Source organism: Trachemys scripta, chromosome 1 (assembly GCF_013100865.1).
Source record: "Trachemys scripta elegans isolate TJP31775 chromosome 1, CAS_Tse_1.0, whole genome shotgun sequence".
Classification (NCBI taxonomy): Eukaryota; Metazoa; Chordata; order Testudines; family Emydidae; genus Trachemys; species Trachemys scripta.
Window position 1 is genome coordinate 265,496,488 of NC_048298.1, and position 16,169 is coordinate 265,512,656.

At 38.9% G+C, this 16,169-nt stretch overlaps 1 protein-coding gene across 1 annotated transcript in view; it reads left to right on the plus strand.

Annotated features, from left to right (window-relative positions):
• Positions 1-15,098, plus strand: part of RBM26 (RNA binding motif protein 26) — a 102,153-nt gene extending 87,055 nt beyond the window's left edge. The window contains exons 21-22 of the mRNA XM_034758282.1: positions 1,662-1,775; positions 14,369-15,098. Of these exons, the coding sequence (XP_034614173.1) occupies positions 1,662-1,775; positions 14,369-14,458 (204 nt within the window). The 3' untranslated portion in view covers positions 14,459-15,098. The remainder of the gene's footprint in view (positions 1-1,661; positions 1,776-14,368) is intronic.
• The last annotated feature ends 1,071 nt before the right edge of the window (positions 15,099-16,169 follow it).

Below are 16,169 nucleotides of genomic sequence, written 5' to 3' on the forward strand. Positions count from 1 at the left end.
AAAAAAGCACATCATCGTGTAACTAAAGACTGTATCATAACGCATACTCACAAGGGAGCCAAATTGTTTGCGACCTTAATTTTGGCATTTCATAACTTTTGAGTGCTTGACTTTGCAATGTTAATATTCTTTTAACACAATTTTTATATGTAAGCAATACAAAGTGTGTATAACGTTAACTGAAGAGAAACTCCACCTATCCAGTAAACGTCATGAAAGAGCCTTTTTCACTGCAAGCTCATATGGCAATATTTTTTCATAATGATGGAGAGAAGACATTTGGACTTATTATGAAATAGGAATATGCTATTACATAGTTTCCCTCCCACATTCTAGTATGATTTGTAAAACTAAATATAGAACTTTCAAAGAAATCAAATTCATTTTATAATTCAAAACATGTTGGATTACAAATTGTTTGGTGCTTGTTAGTAAATCAGATTTTAAGAGTAGTAATTGGTAATGAAGATTAGTTGCAGAACTAGTTGAATCATAAAAGCTTTCTTTGGGGCTTATTCAGAAGAAAATGTAATATTTTACCTTTGGCTGAAAAAAGCTTAAGTTTTATAGTGGTGGACATTTTAGTCTGGAAGGGAGAGGAGGATTCCCTAGCTATAAAATGTTGCATTTTTATGTAGCAGTAATTTCTTCAAAAGATTACAAGTTGTTTCTGAACCTAAATGTCATGTATAAGTACTTATAAAAATTCTAGTTGTGTGACATTGTGATGAGACCATGAACAAAAAACTCCTGAGCTGCATTTTAATAGGCATGGAATCTTTTAAATTTATCATAAATTTATATGTACAGATTTAAAATTTATACCTGGGGACTTTAATATCACACAATTCATGTTCAGATGTCATTGAACATGTAATTGTTTCTACATTTCACATTATGCTGTACTTTCAGATTGTACTATAAATCTTCTGTGACCGTGACAGTTATTTCGAAATGTTGCTAACGCTGATTTATGCTAGTTCATGTTACTTTAATTTGAACATACTATTTCCAAAGCAGCCACTTAATGCATCTGGTACTTAGAAAGGCATGAATATCCCATAAGTTAAAATTTTTACATTTCAATTACAAAGGGTTTGCAGGAAGTGGAACATTTTCCAGTAGAATAAGTTATAATCACAAAGTTTAATTTTTGTTACATTGAATCATTTGTATTTGTGGGATGGTTGGGTTCTTGTAGCAAGTAAATGTATTAAGTGTTTTTTCAATTTGTGTCAATCTTTCAAGGGTGTGAAACACTGATCAGAATTCAGTAAGGTGTTCATGACAGTATGTTATCCATGTCATGAATTGATCCATGACTTGCTAAGTTTATTTTCTTTACTTGCATTTTGATTAATACTGTATTTTTTATTACTTTTTGTAAACTCTTACCTGAACAGCTATGTAAATGCATTTGATTATCAAGTCCTGAACTATACACTGTAATGGTATATTTAGTAAATCTATTTAATTTTAAGCTGTCCATAATAGCTCATAAATCAGTTTTAAAATGTGTAGAAATCACCTTTCCCCCCCCCCCCCCCCCCCCCCAGTAAAAGCTTAGTGTCTGTTTACTTTTGGTCTCTGATCAACTGTTGATTATTTTATTTCCCTTTCACAAAGAAATGTGACACTAAGAACTTTCTAACTTGCTTCAGGCTGCTGTTCATGGATCTCGATTCAAAGGACAGGATTTGAAGTTGGCATGGAATAAGCCAGTTATTAATATGTCTGCGGTTGAAACAGAAGAAGCTGAACCAGATGAAGAGGAAGTAAGTTCCTTTTTCTTTTGATTTTCTGGCAAGATGAAAGAATATAGATTTTTTTTTTCTAAAAATAAGTAACGTCTGTTGATTCCCACTCTGTTCCTGTACCATATAGTTTCTGTCACTTGACACTGGGGCATGGATTTGTAGTTTGATGACATAATGTATACTTTCTTGTCTGTGCTACTACTAAGCTTGCCTTCTCCATTCTGCCACTGTGAACCTATTGTTGGTTCAAATCTTCCATCATATCCTATCGGGAGCATTGTATCTCTTTCACAGCAAAGAACAAAACTGTCAAAAATGGTCCATTTAGTAATTTATCAAAACAGGAGTGTCTCATACAAAGGTTGGTGGGGGAGGGGGAGGGGGAGTGCGGTGCAGAACCCAGAGGTCATGTCCAGGGCGATCAATGGAGATAATTGTAATTCCACTGAATTATAAAATAAAGTAGTCTCTTGTAAGTTTCTTTCCATTGGTTTTCCAATGTTTTGATTTTTTTTTTTTTTAAACTGCAACATTATTTTTTTTCCTTCAAATTGAGTCAGTCTCAACATTTCCACCAACTCAGGTATTTTTATCTTGGATATTTCCCATTTCTGTTCTTTAGTATTCTTATATTTTATAATTCAGTGGATTTACAATCACAACTAAAAATGACTAGTTGAGGCTTGACTAATTTCTTTCCTACAGAACTCATTTATTGTGCAGAACTAGAATTTTACCTACTGTAAAGGTGTACAAAATTTTTTTTTTTTTTATGTTTTTTTACCTACATAGGGACCAATAGCTAGGGTGACCAAATGTCCCGTTTTTATAGGGATCCCGTTTTTGGTGACTTTTGCTTATATAGGCACCTATTACCCCCACCCTCTGTCCTGTTTTTTCACAGTTGCTATCTGGTCACCCTACCAATAGCTAGCTCATTCCTTAACATTAATATGATCTTTTCTCCAGCTCTCCATACTCTAAGCGTAAAGGACTTGTAACTGTCAGTAAACTGTTTCCTAATCTCTTCTCTTCAGTCCAATTGACAGTCTATCACATATCCATACTTCGTGACCCTTCTGCATTATGTACTTCCAGCTCTACACAATTGCTGTGCAGCAGTTTTCACTGTGGTTGTAACAGTTCTTTTCTTCTTAATTCCACATAATTTCCAGGTTCAGTTTTAAATCTAATCCAACTAATCTAGAGGATAAAAAGCACCTTCTTGAGCCAAGTGTTCTGTTTCACGGGCCATAGAACCATTGATGGCAATAAACTTTTTGAGCAGTAAGTCTGCCCAAATGCACGTTGCTTCTGGAACCTAGAGGATAAAAGAGAGATCCTGCTCCCTAGATATCAGGTGGTTCCTTTTTCCATCAACCAGTACAATCACAGAATCAGTTCATGGCCGTTTTTTAGGTTTAGATTCTTTTTTCATAGGCCTAAGACCTTAATAAGAAATATCTCTCAAAGATTCCCCAAGATCTGTTTTTTACAACTTTCTGAGTAAATTGAACTTAAGCTAGGACAGTCTGAGATTGAAGCTGTCATGGCTAGACCTTCTTATAAACTGTTTCATAGTTATAGCCGTACCCAACAGTTTACTATTTTCATTTGATACTAATTCATTTCTCTCTCCTTTTCCAAGAGAAGTCAGATTTACATATCAGATTGCTGTCTCTACATGTACTCATTACTTAAACAGATGAAATCTTTTGAGGTTTAGAAAAAGGGATAGGTCAGGCCACTTCAATTCAGACTGTGCCTTCTTGGAGCCTCCAAAATTGAAATTTGCAAATTGCCACTTAGATTTCAATTTATATTTTAATGAAGCATTGTTTTTTTGATTCTTAAAGCCAGATCAGATGCTTGAATATGGAAAGCAATGCTTCAGTCTTGGTTCTCTGTCTTCCTCCTGAAAGCACTCACTGCTTGCTAGTTTCTTAGTGGGGATCTGCTGAGAAAACTTCTTGAAGGAGAAAAAGTGAAATCTGGAGTTGTCTGGATATATTACCCTGTAGATCAACAGTAATTTTATTCGCTTCTGAGAAAAAGAATAAAGGCAAGTAAAGTAATCTACAATTTATATAGTGAGGGGGTGTAATTGTGTTTACAAACACTGGTTCAGAGGCAGGAAATTAATTAATTATCTCTCCTATAGATGGGCTGCAGTCAGTTTCATTCTACAACTCCTGCTGAAAACATCAAGTCTGGAAATTGGGGCCTTCAGCTCTAGAGAGTGATGTGGGGTTGGGGGAGAACACAAGTTGGGAGCAAAGAAGCAGTTTTTTGGATGTGGTGAATGCATTGGTAGAGGGAAAAATCTCTCATAGTCCCAGAGAACCACTGCTTGCCTGGAAAAGGGACCTCTGATGGGGCTTCCTTGAGGGGAAGGAGAAGCTCAGTCTACAGACTTTGATCAAGATAATGAGTGGGAATACTGGTCAGGTTTCCTTAATGTAAGGGGAAAAACGGTTAGGGACCAGCTAGCTACATGTTGGTGTTTTCCCTGTGAACGTAATTCACAAACTCTGTGAAACCCTGGTGAATGGGTGAGACTCCCTTTACTTTTCATAGCTGAAAGTGAAGAGGGTGTGATGCAGGATGTTTGTTTCTCTGGAACTGAAGCTGTAGCTTGGGAGTTAACTTTTTGTCGATCCTTAGCATTATTCTTTTGATTAGCGTTTTTTTTTTTCCTACTAGCCACTTCGGGTCTGACTTTTGTTTTTGAGTCTTGTTATGGCCATCAGTCCAATGTGGCTCTTGTGGGAGGGAGGGTAGCGGCAGATTTGGATCAAATCTGTTCTTTCATAAGCTCTAGTGGATCATTGCTTTTGTATGCTTCCTAAAATTTTTATACTCTTGCTGAAATATTTTCTGCAATTTTACATTCAGTGTCTTCTGTTGTTCATAATTATTTTTCCAATTGGGTGGATCTTTTATAGATTTCCTAATGATCTCCTTACCAGGATTTTGTATGTTCAAGCAATCTTCTTACGTCATTTTTTCCTATCATATTCTTAACCATACAGGCTTATCTTGCCCATTTATCTTGTTTACCTAACCAGATTACATTAATTTACATCCTCTCCAATGATTACTGAACTAGTCCCCTCTTTCCTTCAGTAAATTCCCATACATAATGGATTTCCAATGAAAGTTCCTTAAGAACATTTTGCATTTCTTAAATGTCAGCTTTTGCTTTAAGAGAACTTCTGTATTACTTCTAGCCCATGCACTTGTGAGTATTTGAAATATATACTCTGATCTTAAGTAGACAAATTCTAGAATAGGGGTCGGCAATCTTCGGCACACGGCCCATCAGGGTAATCCGCTGGCGGGCCGTGAGACATTTTGTTTACGTTGACCGTCTGCAGGCACGGCCCTCCCTCTCCCCCCCGAAGCTTCTAGTGGCCGCGGTTCGCCGTTCCTGGCCAATGGACGCAGTGGGCCACAGGGACGTGCTGGTCACTGCTTCCTGCAGCTCTCATCGGCCAGGAACGGTGAACTGTGGCCATTTGGAGCTGCGAGGGGCTGTGCCTGCGGACGATCAACATGAACAAAACGTCTCGTGGCCCTCCAGTGGCCCTGGTGGGCTGCATGCCGAAGGTTGCTGACCCCTAGTCTAGAATAACATTTCAGAAAATACAGTGGTCATCAAATTGCGTGAAAGAGAAATTCCACACTGCTGCTTCCTCTCAGTTTTGGTTTTATCCCAGCCAGTATCAATTTGTTTTCATTGTTTCTATAATAAATGGTTCTGACTTTCATGCATGCTTCTCTTATAAACTGAAAATACCTGACTGCTTTAGTAGTGTCTGTGGACACTCAGTTCACCAAAGTATTTAACTTTTTGTTTACAAGCTCCATTATCCATAACAGATATGGAGAATCTTCCTTTTTGCCTCATGACTCACTTCAGCTCAACTAAGGAAGGGTAGGCTAAACAGGGTCAGGCAGGTTGTGTGTTTGTATGGGCACAAGTAATACCCTAAGAGACAAAGAAGGTGGGCAGATAATTCAGTAGATTGCACTCTTTCCTCAGAGGCAGTACTGAACCAACACCCCAGAATGGCAATAGGCAATAGTTTCCAATAGTCTTAATCTGTTGGCTGATATTTAAATACAGATGAAGGAGATTGTGGAACTGATAAAGATAATTTCTTCCCCTGCCAAGTTCCTGTCAGTCAAAGTTGAAGGACTCTCAGGCAGAGGACAATGGACATCAGCCACTACTGTTACCTCTTCTGATCTGATGGTGGCCCTCGGAACCGGAGCAGAGGATTGGCTCAGCGCCACAAACTTGGAAACTGACTGATCCGGGAAAATACTACATCGCTCAACACTGGGCTTGAAAGAGCCTGGAACAGACTTGAGCTTACCATTGGAACTGTAGTAGCAACATCTGTTTTGGAGGGGGTCTGACAAGTGGGATATGGCACTGCTAACAGTGGCTGCCTTCTCCCACAGTGGCTGCTTCTGTTCTCATGCAGCTGGAACTAACATAACTTTAGGTTCCTTGACTTTCCTGACAGGCTCTCTCCAGTGCCTTTGAGGCATTGGTAGCTTTCTCCAAAGGATCAGAAAGCTGCACAGATAGTGATCTGCACAACTTTGAGGTCTCCTTACTTAAGGAAGCTACTGAAGCCAAATCAGTTCTCTTCATTTGCAGAACCTCCGGAACTGGACAGTTTAGTGGCCAGAGCTTCTTTGAGCTACAGTACCTAAAGCCTGGTCTGTCTATTCTTACAAGTTCAGGAAGCTAGTCTGGCAAACGGAGCACCCAGAGGTGAATGTACCTCTCCCAGATATTTCAAAAGCCTCACATGCTTGTCCAACACCCAGAAAACAGCAGGGCACCAAGCAAATCTCAAAACTCAGGTTGTTTTTCTTCTGAGGTTCTGCCATAACACAAGGAACCTACCTTAATAAGTGTATGCACTATCTGTATTATAACACTATCTTGAACTAACTGTACTAGGAATAAACAACTATAAACTATAAATCTAACAAGGCACTTAGAATGCCCCATATCTGAAGGACCAGGGCAGCTAACAACTGTTTTCCACGGTGGTTGGAAGGAACTGAGGTGCTAGAGGGCACAGCGCTGCTCATATAGCCTCCCCCTCAGAACGTTCCCAGACACCGAGGGGAGAGGTAGGATGAAGCACACGTGCACTCCAGCAGGCACTGTTTGGAGAAGGTTCTACCATGAGGTGCCACCAGGCAGCACAGTATCCATACATGGAAATGTGCAGAGCCACTTGAAGAACGAAAGCTTTCAAATATAATTTTTTTTTTTTTTTTAAAAAGGGGGCGGGGGAGGCAAATGAAGTTGAACTTTCTTTATTGCGGAAAACATAAAAATGAGAGACTCTCTGAAGACCAGACAATGCGCATCTCATGTTTTAATAGTTCTTATGATTCTTCAACATATTATACATATCCAAGCTATTATGCTGCCATGAGCCTTAAAACAGTATACTGAAAAATAGTCTAACTCATATGTTCATAGTCACTTTGCCTCTTTACAACCAAAGGTACTTAATCTATCCCATTTGATATTTTTCCTCACGCAAATCAGTGTCTAAAATGAGACATTACACTTCAACAATTTATAATCAAGTTCAAAATTGAACTAGATAGGCATTGTGAATATGCCTACACCTAAAAATAATTACTAGGGTGTCTAAAAAGCTTTTCCTTTAAGAATCATGCATTTTTGCAGTTGAGACAAATGTGTTTAACACTAGAGAAAAATTATGGGGAAGGAATGGACATATGTCCCAAACCACCTATTGTCTTTGTTTACCATAAGCTTACTTTCTTTCATTGTTCCTTCATTCTTCAACCCATTCTCTCTGTTTAAGGTGTCTAATTATCCCAAAATCGTTTTTACTTTTTGTAGCACAAGTCTAACTTGACAGACATTTCAATTTCTCTACACTGTTCCAATCACCTTGCCAGAATGCACTTCATATGTAATGTTTTTTGATAAATTATCTATTTAAAGGGAATCTTCAGCTATTTTTTTAAATGAGTTTGATAACAGCAAATAAAGTGAGCATTAAGCATAATGCACTTAGCTGAAGAGAAAAGGTAATTTAAATCTCCTGAAGTTTCTGTTCATGAACTATGCAGATGAAATCACATGAATGTTGCAGAATGGAGCTGCTGTACAGAGGCAAGGTGCCGATTTTTATATTATATTTCACAATATTTTAAAAAGAAAATTGTTAGGGTACAAAATTAAGGATATTAAACAACTTTACAAAGTTACACACTATTAAAAGTTTAATTTATTTTCAGTGCTATAAGCTAACTCTGCTCTGAAGCAGAGCTTATGGTGGGTGAGGTATCATCTACGTGGGATCTGAAGAAGAGCTTTGTGTAAGCTCGAAAGCCTCTCTCTCTCCTTCCCACGGAAGTTGTTCCAATAAAAGATATTACCTCACCCACCATGTGTCTCTAAAGTTCTGAGACCAACAACACTTGTGTATTTTCAGTACTTGAGACAGATGAACTTTTGGAAAAATTGAAGGAGACTAGCTCTAGTGTTCGCTCTCTGAGTCTGGGTCTCATGCCCAGGAAGAGACCACCTACTCCATCATTTAGATACCAGAGACAGTATTACTCACAGTTGTCGGTCTTATTTTGCATGTAGCCAGAGGTGTCAGCAGCAGCAATCCCTGTCTTCATTTCAGACTGAGCATAAGGTCTTTCAGATCTAGACCTAAGATGAGGCAATCAGCTCCCTTTTCTTAGTCTTCAGCTAACACCATCCCTCAGATTTGATATGAGGATCAAGAGTTGTTGACCAATCAGTGAGGATCATTCTCCTCTGTTGTTCAGAGACAGACTAGCCTGATTTATCAACTGAGGGAGGCTGATTACATTGGATTTATGGTTACTAGACATTGTAGAAAAGGACTATGTCATTCAGTTCGTAAAACTGCCCCCTTTCAATTCCACCTACCTTTCCCTTTTCATGGGGTGATTTTGCTTACAGAAGTTCACAAGCTGCTCTAGGTAGGAGCTGTTGAAGAAGTACCCAAACATCTTTGGGGACAGGTTTTATTCAAGGTATTTTCTGATACAGAAAAAAGATGGGCTTAAGTCCAATTTTAGACTTAAGAAATGTGAACAAGTACATTCGAAAATTCTCATTTAGGATGTTAACCATGGCATCTACAATTTCCTTAGTTGTGGATTGGTTCACCACTCTTGATTTAAAGGACACACATTTTCATATTGCTGTGTGGCACAGTCATCGAAAATACCTGTGGCTTATGGTGGCAAGGTGCCATGTCCAATATAAGGTGCTCCCGTTCAGCCTGTCAGCAGCACCAAGAGTTTATTTTTTTTCCCCCAAGTGCCTTTCTATGATACCCTGTTTTTTCAGATGTGTTGCTATTTGTTTATCTGTATTTGAGCGATTGGCTACTTAAAGTGACTACGTGCAAGGTTCTCTTACTCAACGTTGAGGTTAAAATCTTGCTCTTTTCAGATCTGGGTCTGCTTCTCAGTGTTAAGAAGTCAAATCTGTGCCCAACTCAGAGAATTCCCTTTATAGGTTGCTTACTGGACTCTGAGCTTGTCTACACTTAAAATGCTGCAGTCGCGCAGCAGTGACTTAAGTAATCCGCCTTCCTGGGAGATGATGGTGGTGGCTGGATCAACGGGGGAATTCTCCCGTTGGCCTAAAGCTGTCTGTGCCGGAGTTTCGGTTGGTTTAACTGTGTTATTCAGGGTTGTGGATTTTTCACAACTTGAGTGAGGTTATACAGACCTAATTTTCTAGTGTAGACAACACCTCAATAGCAAGGAAAGATTTTCTTCCAGAAGACAGGTTTTTAAAAATAGAACAAGTGATTTTGTAAATTCAGGCCTGTCAGTATGAGAAGGTGATGGAGGAACAAGTCTTTTCAGGGGTGCTCTGTTCAGTCCTCCTTTGCCTTCATTGACAATAACTTCAGATGCTTCCAACGCTGGATGGGGGAGTCCATATATAGCTCAGTGTACAATCCAAGGTAACTCTGTTTTTCAAGAGAAAAGTTTGCACATCAACATGTTGGAATTAAGGATCATTCATCTCTCAAGTCATTCCTTCTTCATATACAGGGGAAGGTAGTCTGGGTAGCAATGGACAGTATAACGGCTTTGTCTTACATGACCAAACGAGGGAACTCACTCACTCCAGTTATGTGTTGAAGCAGTTAGGTTATAGGATTGATGCATTTGTCACGAGCACTATCCGGTAGCCCCACATTTAGCAGGGGAAGGCTGTTTGTTAGCAGATCATCTCAGCAGGGACAGCTCCCAGTCTCACAACAGTCCCTGAAGGATCAGGTTGTCATGACATCTTTTCCCATTAGGATCAACCTGAAATAGACTTGCTTGTGACAGAAATCAACAAAAAGCCTTCCTTCTGCATTGGGGAAAGGCCTTTCTGTATACTTTTCTCTCCTTTCCATTGATTCAGAAAGTAGTGAAGATTAGACAGCACAGGGAAAAAATTACATTGATTGCTCCAGCTTGGCCGAGACAGTAGTGGTGCATGGGCCTGCTTCAGCTGTAAGATGGATGGTACATAAATCTTCCTCTGTCTCCAGATATTTTGTCACAGCTGCAAGATGGGATTCTTCATCCAGATCCACAGCGTGGGCTGTCAGATTATGACTACTCTTGAGCAATTATGTTCTTCTTTCGTACAAAATGTACGACTTAACACTAGAAAACTGTCTACGAGGAAGTGTTACTAGGTTAAAATGAACTAGATTTGTCTGGATGAAGGGAAAATCTGATTTGCCAGTGGTAGCTTCCCTACCCTTTATTTTGGAATATTTAATGTATTTGAAGACTTAAGGATTGTCCTTTAAAAGTTCACTTGACTGCTATTTCAGCTTACCACATTTTGGTCGATGTTAGGTCCCTTTTTGTATGATTCTGTGAAAAGGTTTATGAAGGAGTTTGAGAAGATAACTGATTTTTTAGACCAAGGAGATGCAGTAGATCTAATCTGTCTGGATTTCAGTAAGGCATTCGATACAGTTCCGTATAGAAAATTATTAGTTAAATTGGAGAAGATGGAGATTAATAATTGAAAGGTGGATAAGGAACTGGCTAAAGGGGTAACTACAACAGGTCATACTGAAAGGTGAACTGTCAGACTGTAGGGAGGTTACTAGTGGAGTTCCTCAGGGATCAGTCTTCAGGGTCCAAACTTATTTAACATTTTTATTACTGACCTTCTCACAAAAAGTGGGAGTGGGCTAATAACATTTGCGGATGACCCAAAGTTGAGAAAACAATGAGGAGTCCTTGTGACACTTTAGAGACTAACCAATTTATTTGGGCATAAGCTTTCGTGGGGTAAAACCCATTTCATCAGATGCATGGAGTGAACTGATGAAGTGCATCTGATGAAGTGGGTTTTAGCCCACGAAAGCTTATGCCCAAATTAATTGGTTAGTCTCTAAAGTGCCACAAGGACTCCTCGTGGTTTTTGCTGATACAGATTAACATGCCTACCTCTCTGAAACCTGTCACAAATTCGGGAGGCATAGCCAGTATGGAGGAGGACCAGAATATTGTACAAGAAGATCTGGACAACCTTGTAAACTGGAGTAATAGAAATGAAATGAAATGAAATTTAATAGTGCAAAGTGCAAGGTCATGCATTTAGGGACAAACAACAAGAATTTTTGCTACAAGCTGAGGACTTATCAGTTGGAAGCGAGAGAGGAGGAGAAAGACCTGGTGTACTGGTTGATCACAGGATGACTGTGAGCCATCAGTGTGATGCAGCCATGAAAAAGCTAATGCGGTCCAAGGATGCATCAGGCGAGGTATTTCCAGTAGAGACAGGGAAGTGTTAATACCATTAAACAAGGGACTGATGAGACCTCATCTGGAATACTATGTGCAATTCTGGTCTCCCATGTTTGAGAAATGAATTCTGGAACAGGTGCAGAGAAGTGCTACTAGGATGATCCGAGGAATGGAAAATCTATCTTATGAGACAAGATTCAAGGAATTTGGCTTGTTTAGCCTAACCAAAAGAAGGCTGAGGGGAAATATGATTGCTCTCTATAAATACATCAGAAGAATAAATACCAAGGAGGGAGAGTTGTTATTTAAGTTAAGTGCCAGTGTGGACACAAGAACTAACTTCTGTAAACTGGCCATACATAAATTTAGGCTAGAAATTAGATGAAGATTTCTTTACACTGTTATAGATGTGAAGTTCTGTAACAGTCTTCCAAGGGGACCAGTGGGGGCAAAAACCTGACTGAATTTGATAAGTTTATGGAGGGGATGGTGTGATAAGATTGCCTACTATGACATGTGACTTTTTGGCAATTGCCAGTAGCAAAAATCCCCAACTGCTGGCGACAGGATACTTGATGGGGAGGGCTCTGAGTTACTACAGAGAATTCTTTTCCAGCTATCTGCCTGGTGGTTCTTGCCCACATGTTCTGGTCTAATTGATTGCCATATTTGGGGACGGGGAGGAATTTTCTCCCCGGTCAGATTGGCTGAAACCTTGGGTGTTTTTCACCTTCCTCTGCAGCATGGGGCCCAGGTGACTTGCAGGTTTAAACTAGGGTAAATGGTGAATTCTCTGTAACTTGAAGTCTTTAAACCATGATTTGAGGACTTCAGTAACTTAGCCAGATGGTAGGGGTGTATTTCAGGAGTCGATAGGTGAGATTCTGTGGCCTGCAAATGTGCAGGTGGTGAGACTAGATGATCACGATGGTCCCTTCTGACATTAAAGTCTGAGTTATATAACATGTATCTTCCTCTACGGGATCCCGTCTATCTTGGGAGCTTAATTTGACCTCATCTACGCCTATGAGATCATTCTTCGAACCATGATGAAATGTTCTTTATTTTACTTATCTATTAATGTGGTCTTCATCACTGATATCACAGCCAGAAGGTGAGTGAGTTGCATGCCCTGATAGCTGAGCTGCCATTTACAAATTTTCACAAAGATAGGGCAGTTCTTAAACTTGCTCCCAGATTTTTATGAAAGTGTCTGAGATCCATTTCAATGAGAGAGTTTCTTTCTGAAACCTCATGCTAATAAATGGGAGTCTGTTACATGCTTTATATGCTACATGGGCTCTTGCATACTATTTAGGTAGAACTAAAAGTCTTAGGAGACCATCTAGACCATTCCTTATGCAAATTATCATATGGGTCATAGTGTGTCCACTCAGATGAGTTTCCTGATGAGTTAAACAATGCATTTTGCAGTGTTATGAGTTACCTGAAATTCCTGATCCCTCTGTGCAGTCTCATTCTGCTAGAGCTGTAGCAATATCTTTTTGCATCACTCAAATATGTTCTTATTAGGGAAATTTGCAAGGCTGCCACTTGAAAGTCAGTGCACACTTTCACTAAACATGCTTAATCTTTCCTCTGGAGCACATGCCAAATTTGGCAGAGCAGTGTTGCAATCGTTATTTGATTGAGTCCATTTCTGTGTTTAGGGTTTTTCAGCATTACTTATTACTACTTAGCAGTAGTTTAACATGCAGAGCCATTCAAAAAAGAAATGAAGGTTGGTTACTTGTTACCAGACTTCTACAAGATGAGTCTGCATATTCACAATTCTTGCCCACCTTCCCTTTTTTTTCAGGGTATGTCTACTCTACAATGTAAGCCCAAGGTTAGTAGAATTAGAGTTAGCAGATCCTGGATTTGTTAATTTAGGGTTTGAGTGTTCTACACTCATTGGTAATCCCTGGTTAGGGAATGTTGAACTCTGGGTCCCAACCTGGGGCTCCCATCTCTGCACTACATTATGTAGACCCAAGGTCAGCCACCCGTATCCCAGACTTCCTAGTACCCTCCAAAAAGGTGGCTGCTCTAGCCTTTTGTTCGTGGTTTAGTGTGGGAAGACTTGACTGTCCACCAAACTTGACTGTCCAAAGGACAAATAAAGTTGGCCCGTGGGATGTTTTTGGCAGACTGTCATAGCGCGAGTCCAGTGGGTCTTTGTCTACACTGCAAAGCAGAAGGACTTGAACCCTGGAACCCGACTTAACTGAGGCGCAACCCCTCCACCCTCATGGGGTCCTGGGACCTTGGGTCTTAGCCCTGGATTAGCGCAATTTGTGTGTAGATAGAAGGGGGGGGGTAGTCTTGAGTCTGATTTTGAATTCTGGGCTTACATTGCAGTGTAAACATATCCTCAGAGTCCTGTTATGGTTGTCTGGGTTGGTGGTGGAAGGAACTGCGGCAGTAGAGGGTTCAATGCCCCTTATGTAGCCTCACCCTCTCATGATCAGAGACACTGAGAGGCGGAATAAAAGGCGTGGATGACGGGTGCACGTGTGCTTCAGCAGGCACTGCTTTGAGAAGGTTCCATCGTTTGGCACCATCAGGTGGTGCAGTACCATAAGTGTGACTATGAAGTCAGCTTGAAGAACTCGGATTAGAAGTAACCTTCATTTTTTCTGTTTCAGATTAAAAAGGGAATGTCCACATATAATCTTTGTCCTCATTAAAGTCTATGTAGCAGAAGTCTACTTTTTGTTTTGATCTTTTACATTTTCTGACTTTTTTGAAATGGAGCCTAACGCATTTTTCTTTTGAAGTTTCAGGAAGAATCCTTGGTGGATGACTCATTGCTTCAAGATGATGATGAAGAAGAAGAGGATAATGAATCTCGTTCATGGAGAAGATGATTCAACTGATCAGAGAAAGTGCTGGAACTGTACCTACATTGCATTAGTATTACCTAATGTACTTTTGCTTGTTTGTACTAAAAGGTTTTTTGGTAAATGTGATGAAGTTGAATTTCAGAAATAGACTAAAAAGCAGCTGATCAATCCTGTATTTTGCCAGATTCATGTTTGAGTTGTTTCAGTAAATGATTGCTAAAGACATCTTATTAGGAACATATGCAATGTTTTTATTACATACTTCTCCTGAAAGTTAGAGAATTCTTTGGATTCTTTGTAATTTAATCAATTGGTCAAAAAAAAAAAAAGACCAAGAATTGTTATAACATAGATAATTTTTGTTCTATTCCAGATATGGAATGAAAATTTGCATTTAAAAATCTTTGTGAATGTTTTCAGAAATGAATAGATAACAGTACTAAACTGAAGTCTCTAAAGTTATGTATTCATAATATTGCATAGTAGTATGCTTAGGCTTTACTATGTACTAGCCTTTTGTTGGATTTGTGTACGTATTTTACGTATGGGTTTTAATGATACAGTGTATGACTGCTTTGCATATAAGTCCTTATGACTTTAAGATGTTTAAAAAAATAAAGAAATGGAATGGTCTTTAAAAAAAAAAAAAAAAGGAAAAAAAAAAAGAAAAAAAGCAATAACCAAAAAAGCTAAGACAATGGTCCTTGAAAATGGAAAAAAATAAAAAAGGAAAGAAGAAAGACCATTCCAAATGGTGACCCCCCCACCCCCATACTCACAAAAGGAGCTATAATCACTGTCTTTTTTTTTTTTTTTTTACATCAACATCATAAAAAAAACTGATAACTTGAAATGTGAAGTCTCATTTTTAGGTGATATACAATTGTATTTTAGTATATGGTTTTGCTGCATAAAAGCCATGGAAACATATTTTAAAACTGATAACGTAATTTAACTCAAACTGCTTCAAATAGAATAACATTTAATAAATAAGAAGAGCATTTGTATGCATATACTGTGAACCTACAGAAGAAAACTTGATCCCACAAAGATATATGCACTAAAGAAATGTAACAGAAGAATACATTAAGAAAAGTGAATGGTAGGTATTATAGTCTTAAGAACTTTAAGCCTGTATATTAATATATCTCCTTTGTCCTTGCAAAGATTTTTTTTTCCCATTTTAAAACTACATTTGGGAAAACGATCAGTCCATACTATGGTCTGTTCATTTAGTTACTTTTTAAAACTTATAAATGTGAGAAATGCTAATAGAACTGAGAGCTTGCAGAAATACTAAATATGCACTTTTTCACAGGGCACTATGTTCTGCATTGGTTTCATAGGTTTGCAGTTCTTCTCTTCTTAGAAGGGAAAAAACCCTAAGACTTAGCCCTGTAGAAATATAGAAACTCCTATATCCAAAAGAAAGTGTTTCACATTCCATGAAGTAGCATTTTGGCTCCTCCTCAGGTCTCTTGTAGGCATATCAGTTATTGGAGCCTTGTGTAGCCATCAGCCCTCAAATAAATGTAATATAAATCCAATACACCTCTCATCAGACAGGTGCAGAAGTGGTAGTTGGATCTCATAATATTTTTCTCTGTGCACTCTTCATTTAATTGGGAGCAAATTACCACCACCCCTTAAGTCTTTTCTTGGAACATCATTACTCTGCAGGCAGCCTTTTTATTCGTAAAATAAGAGATGAAGGGAAATGGAAGTAGTATCATCC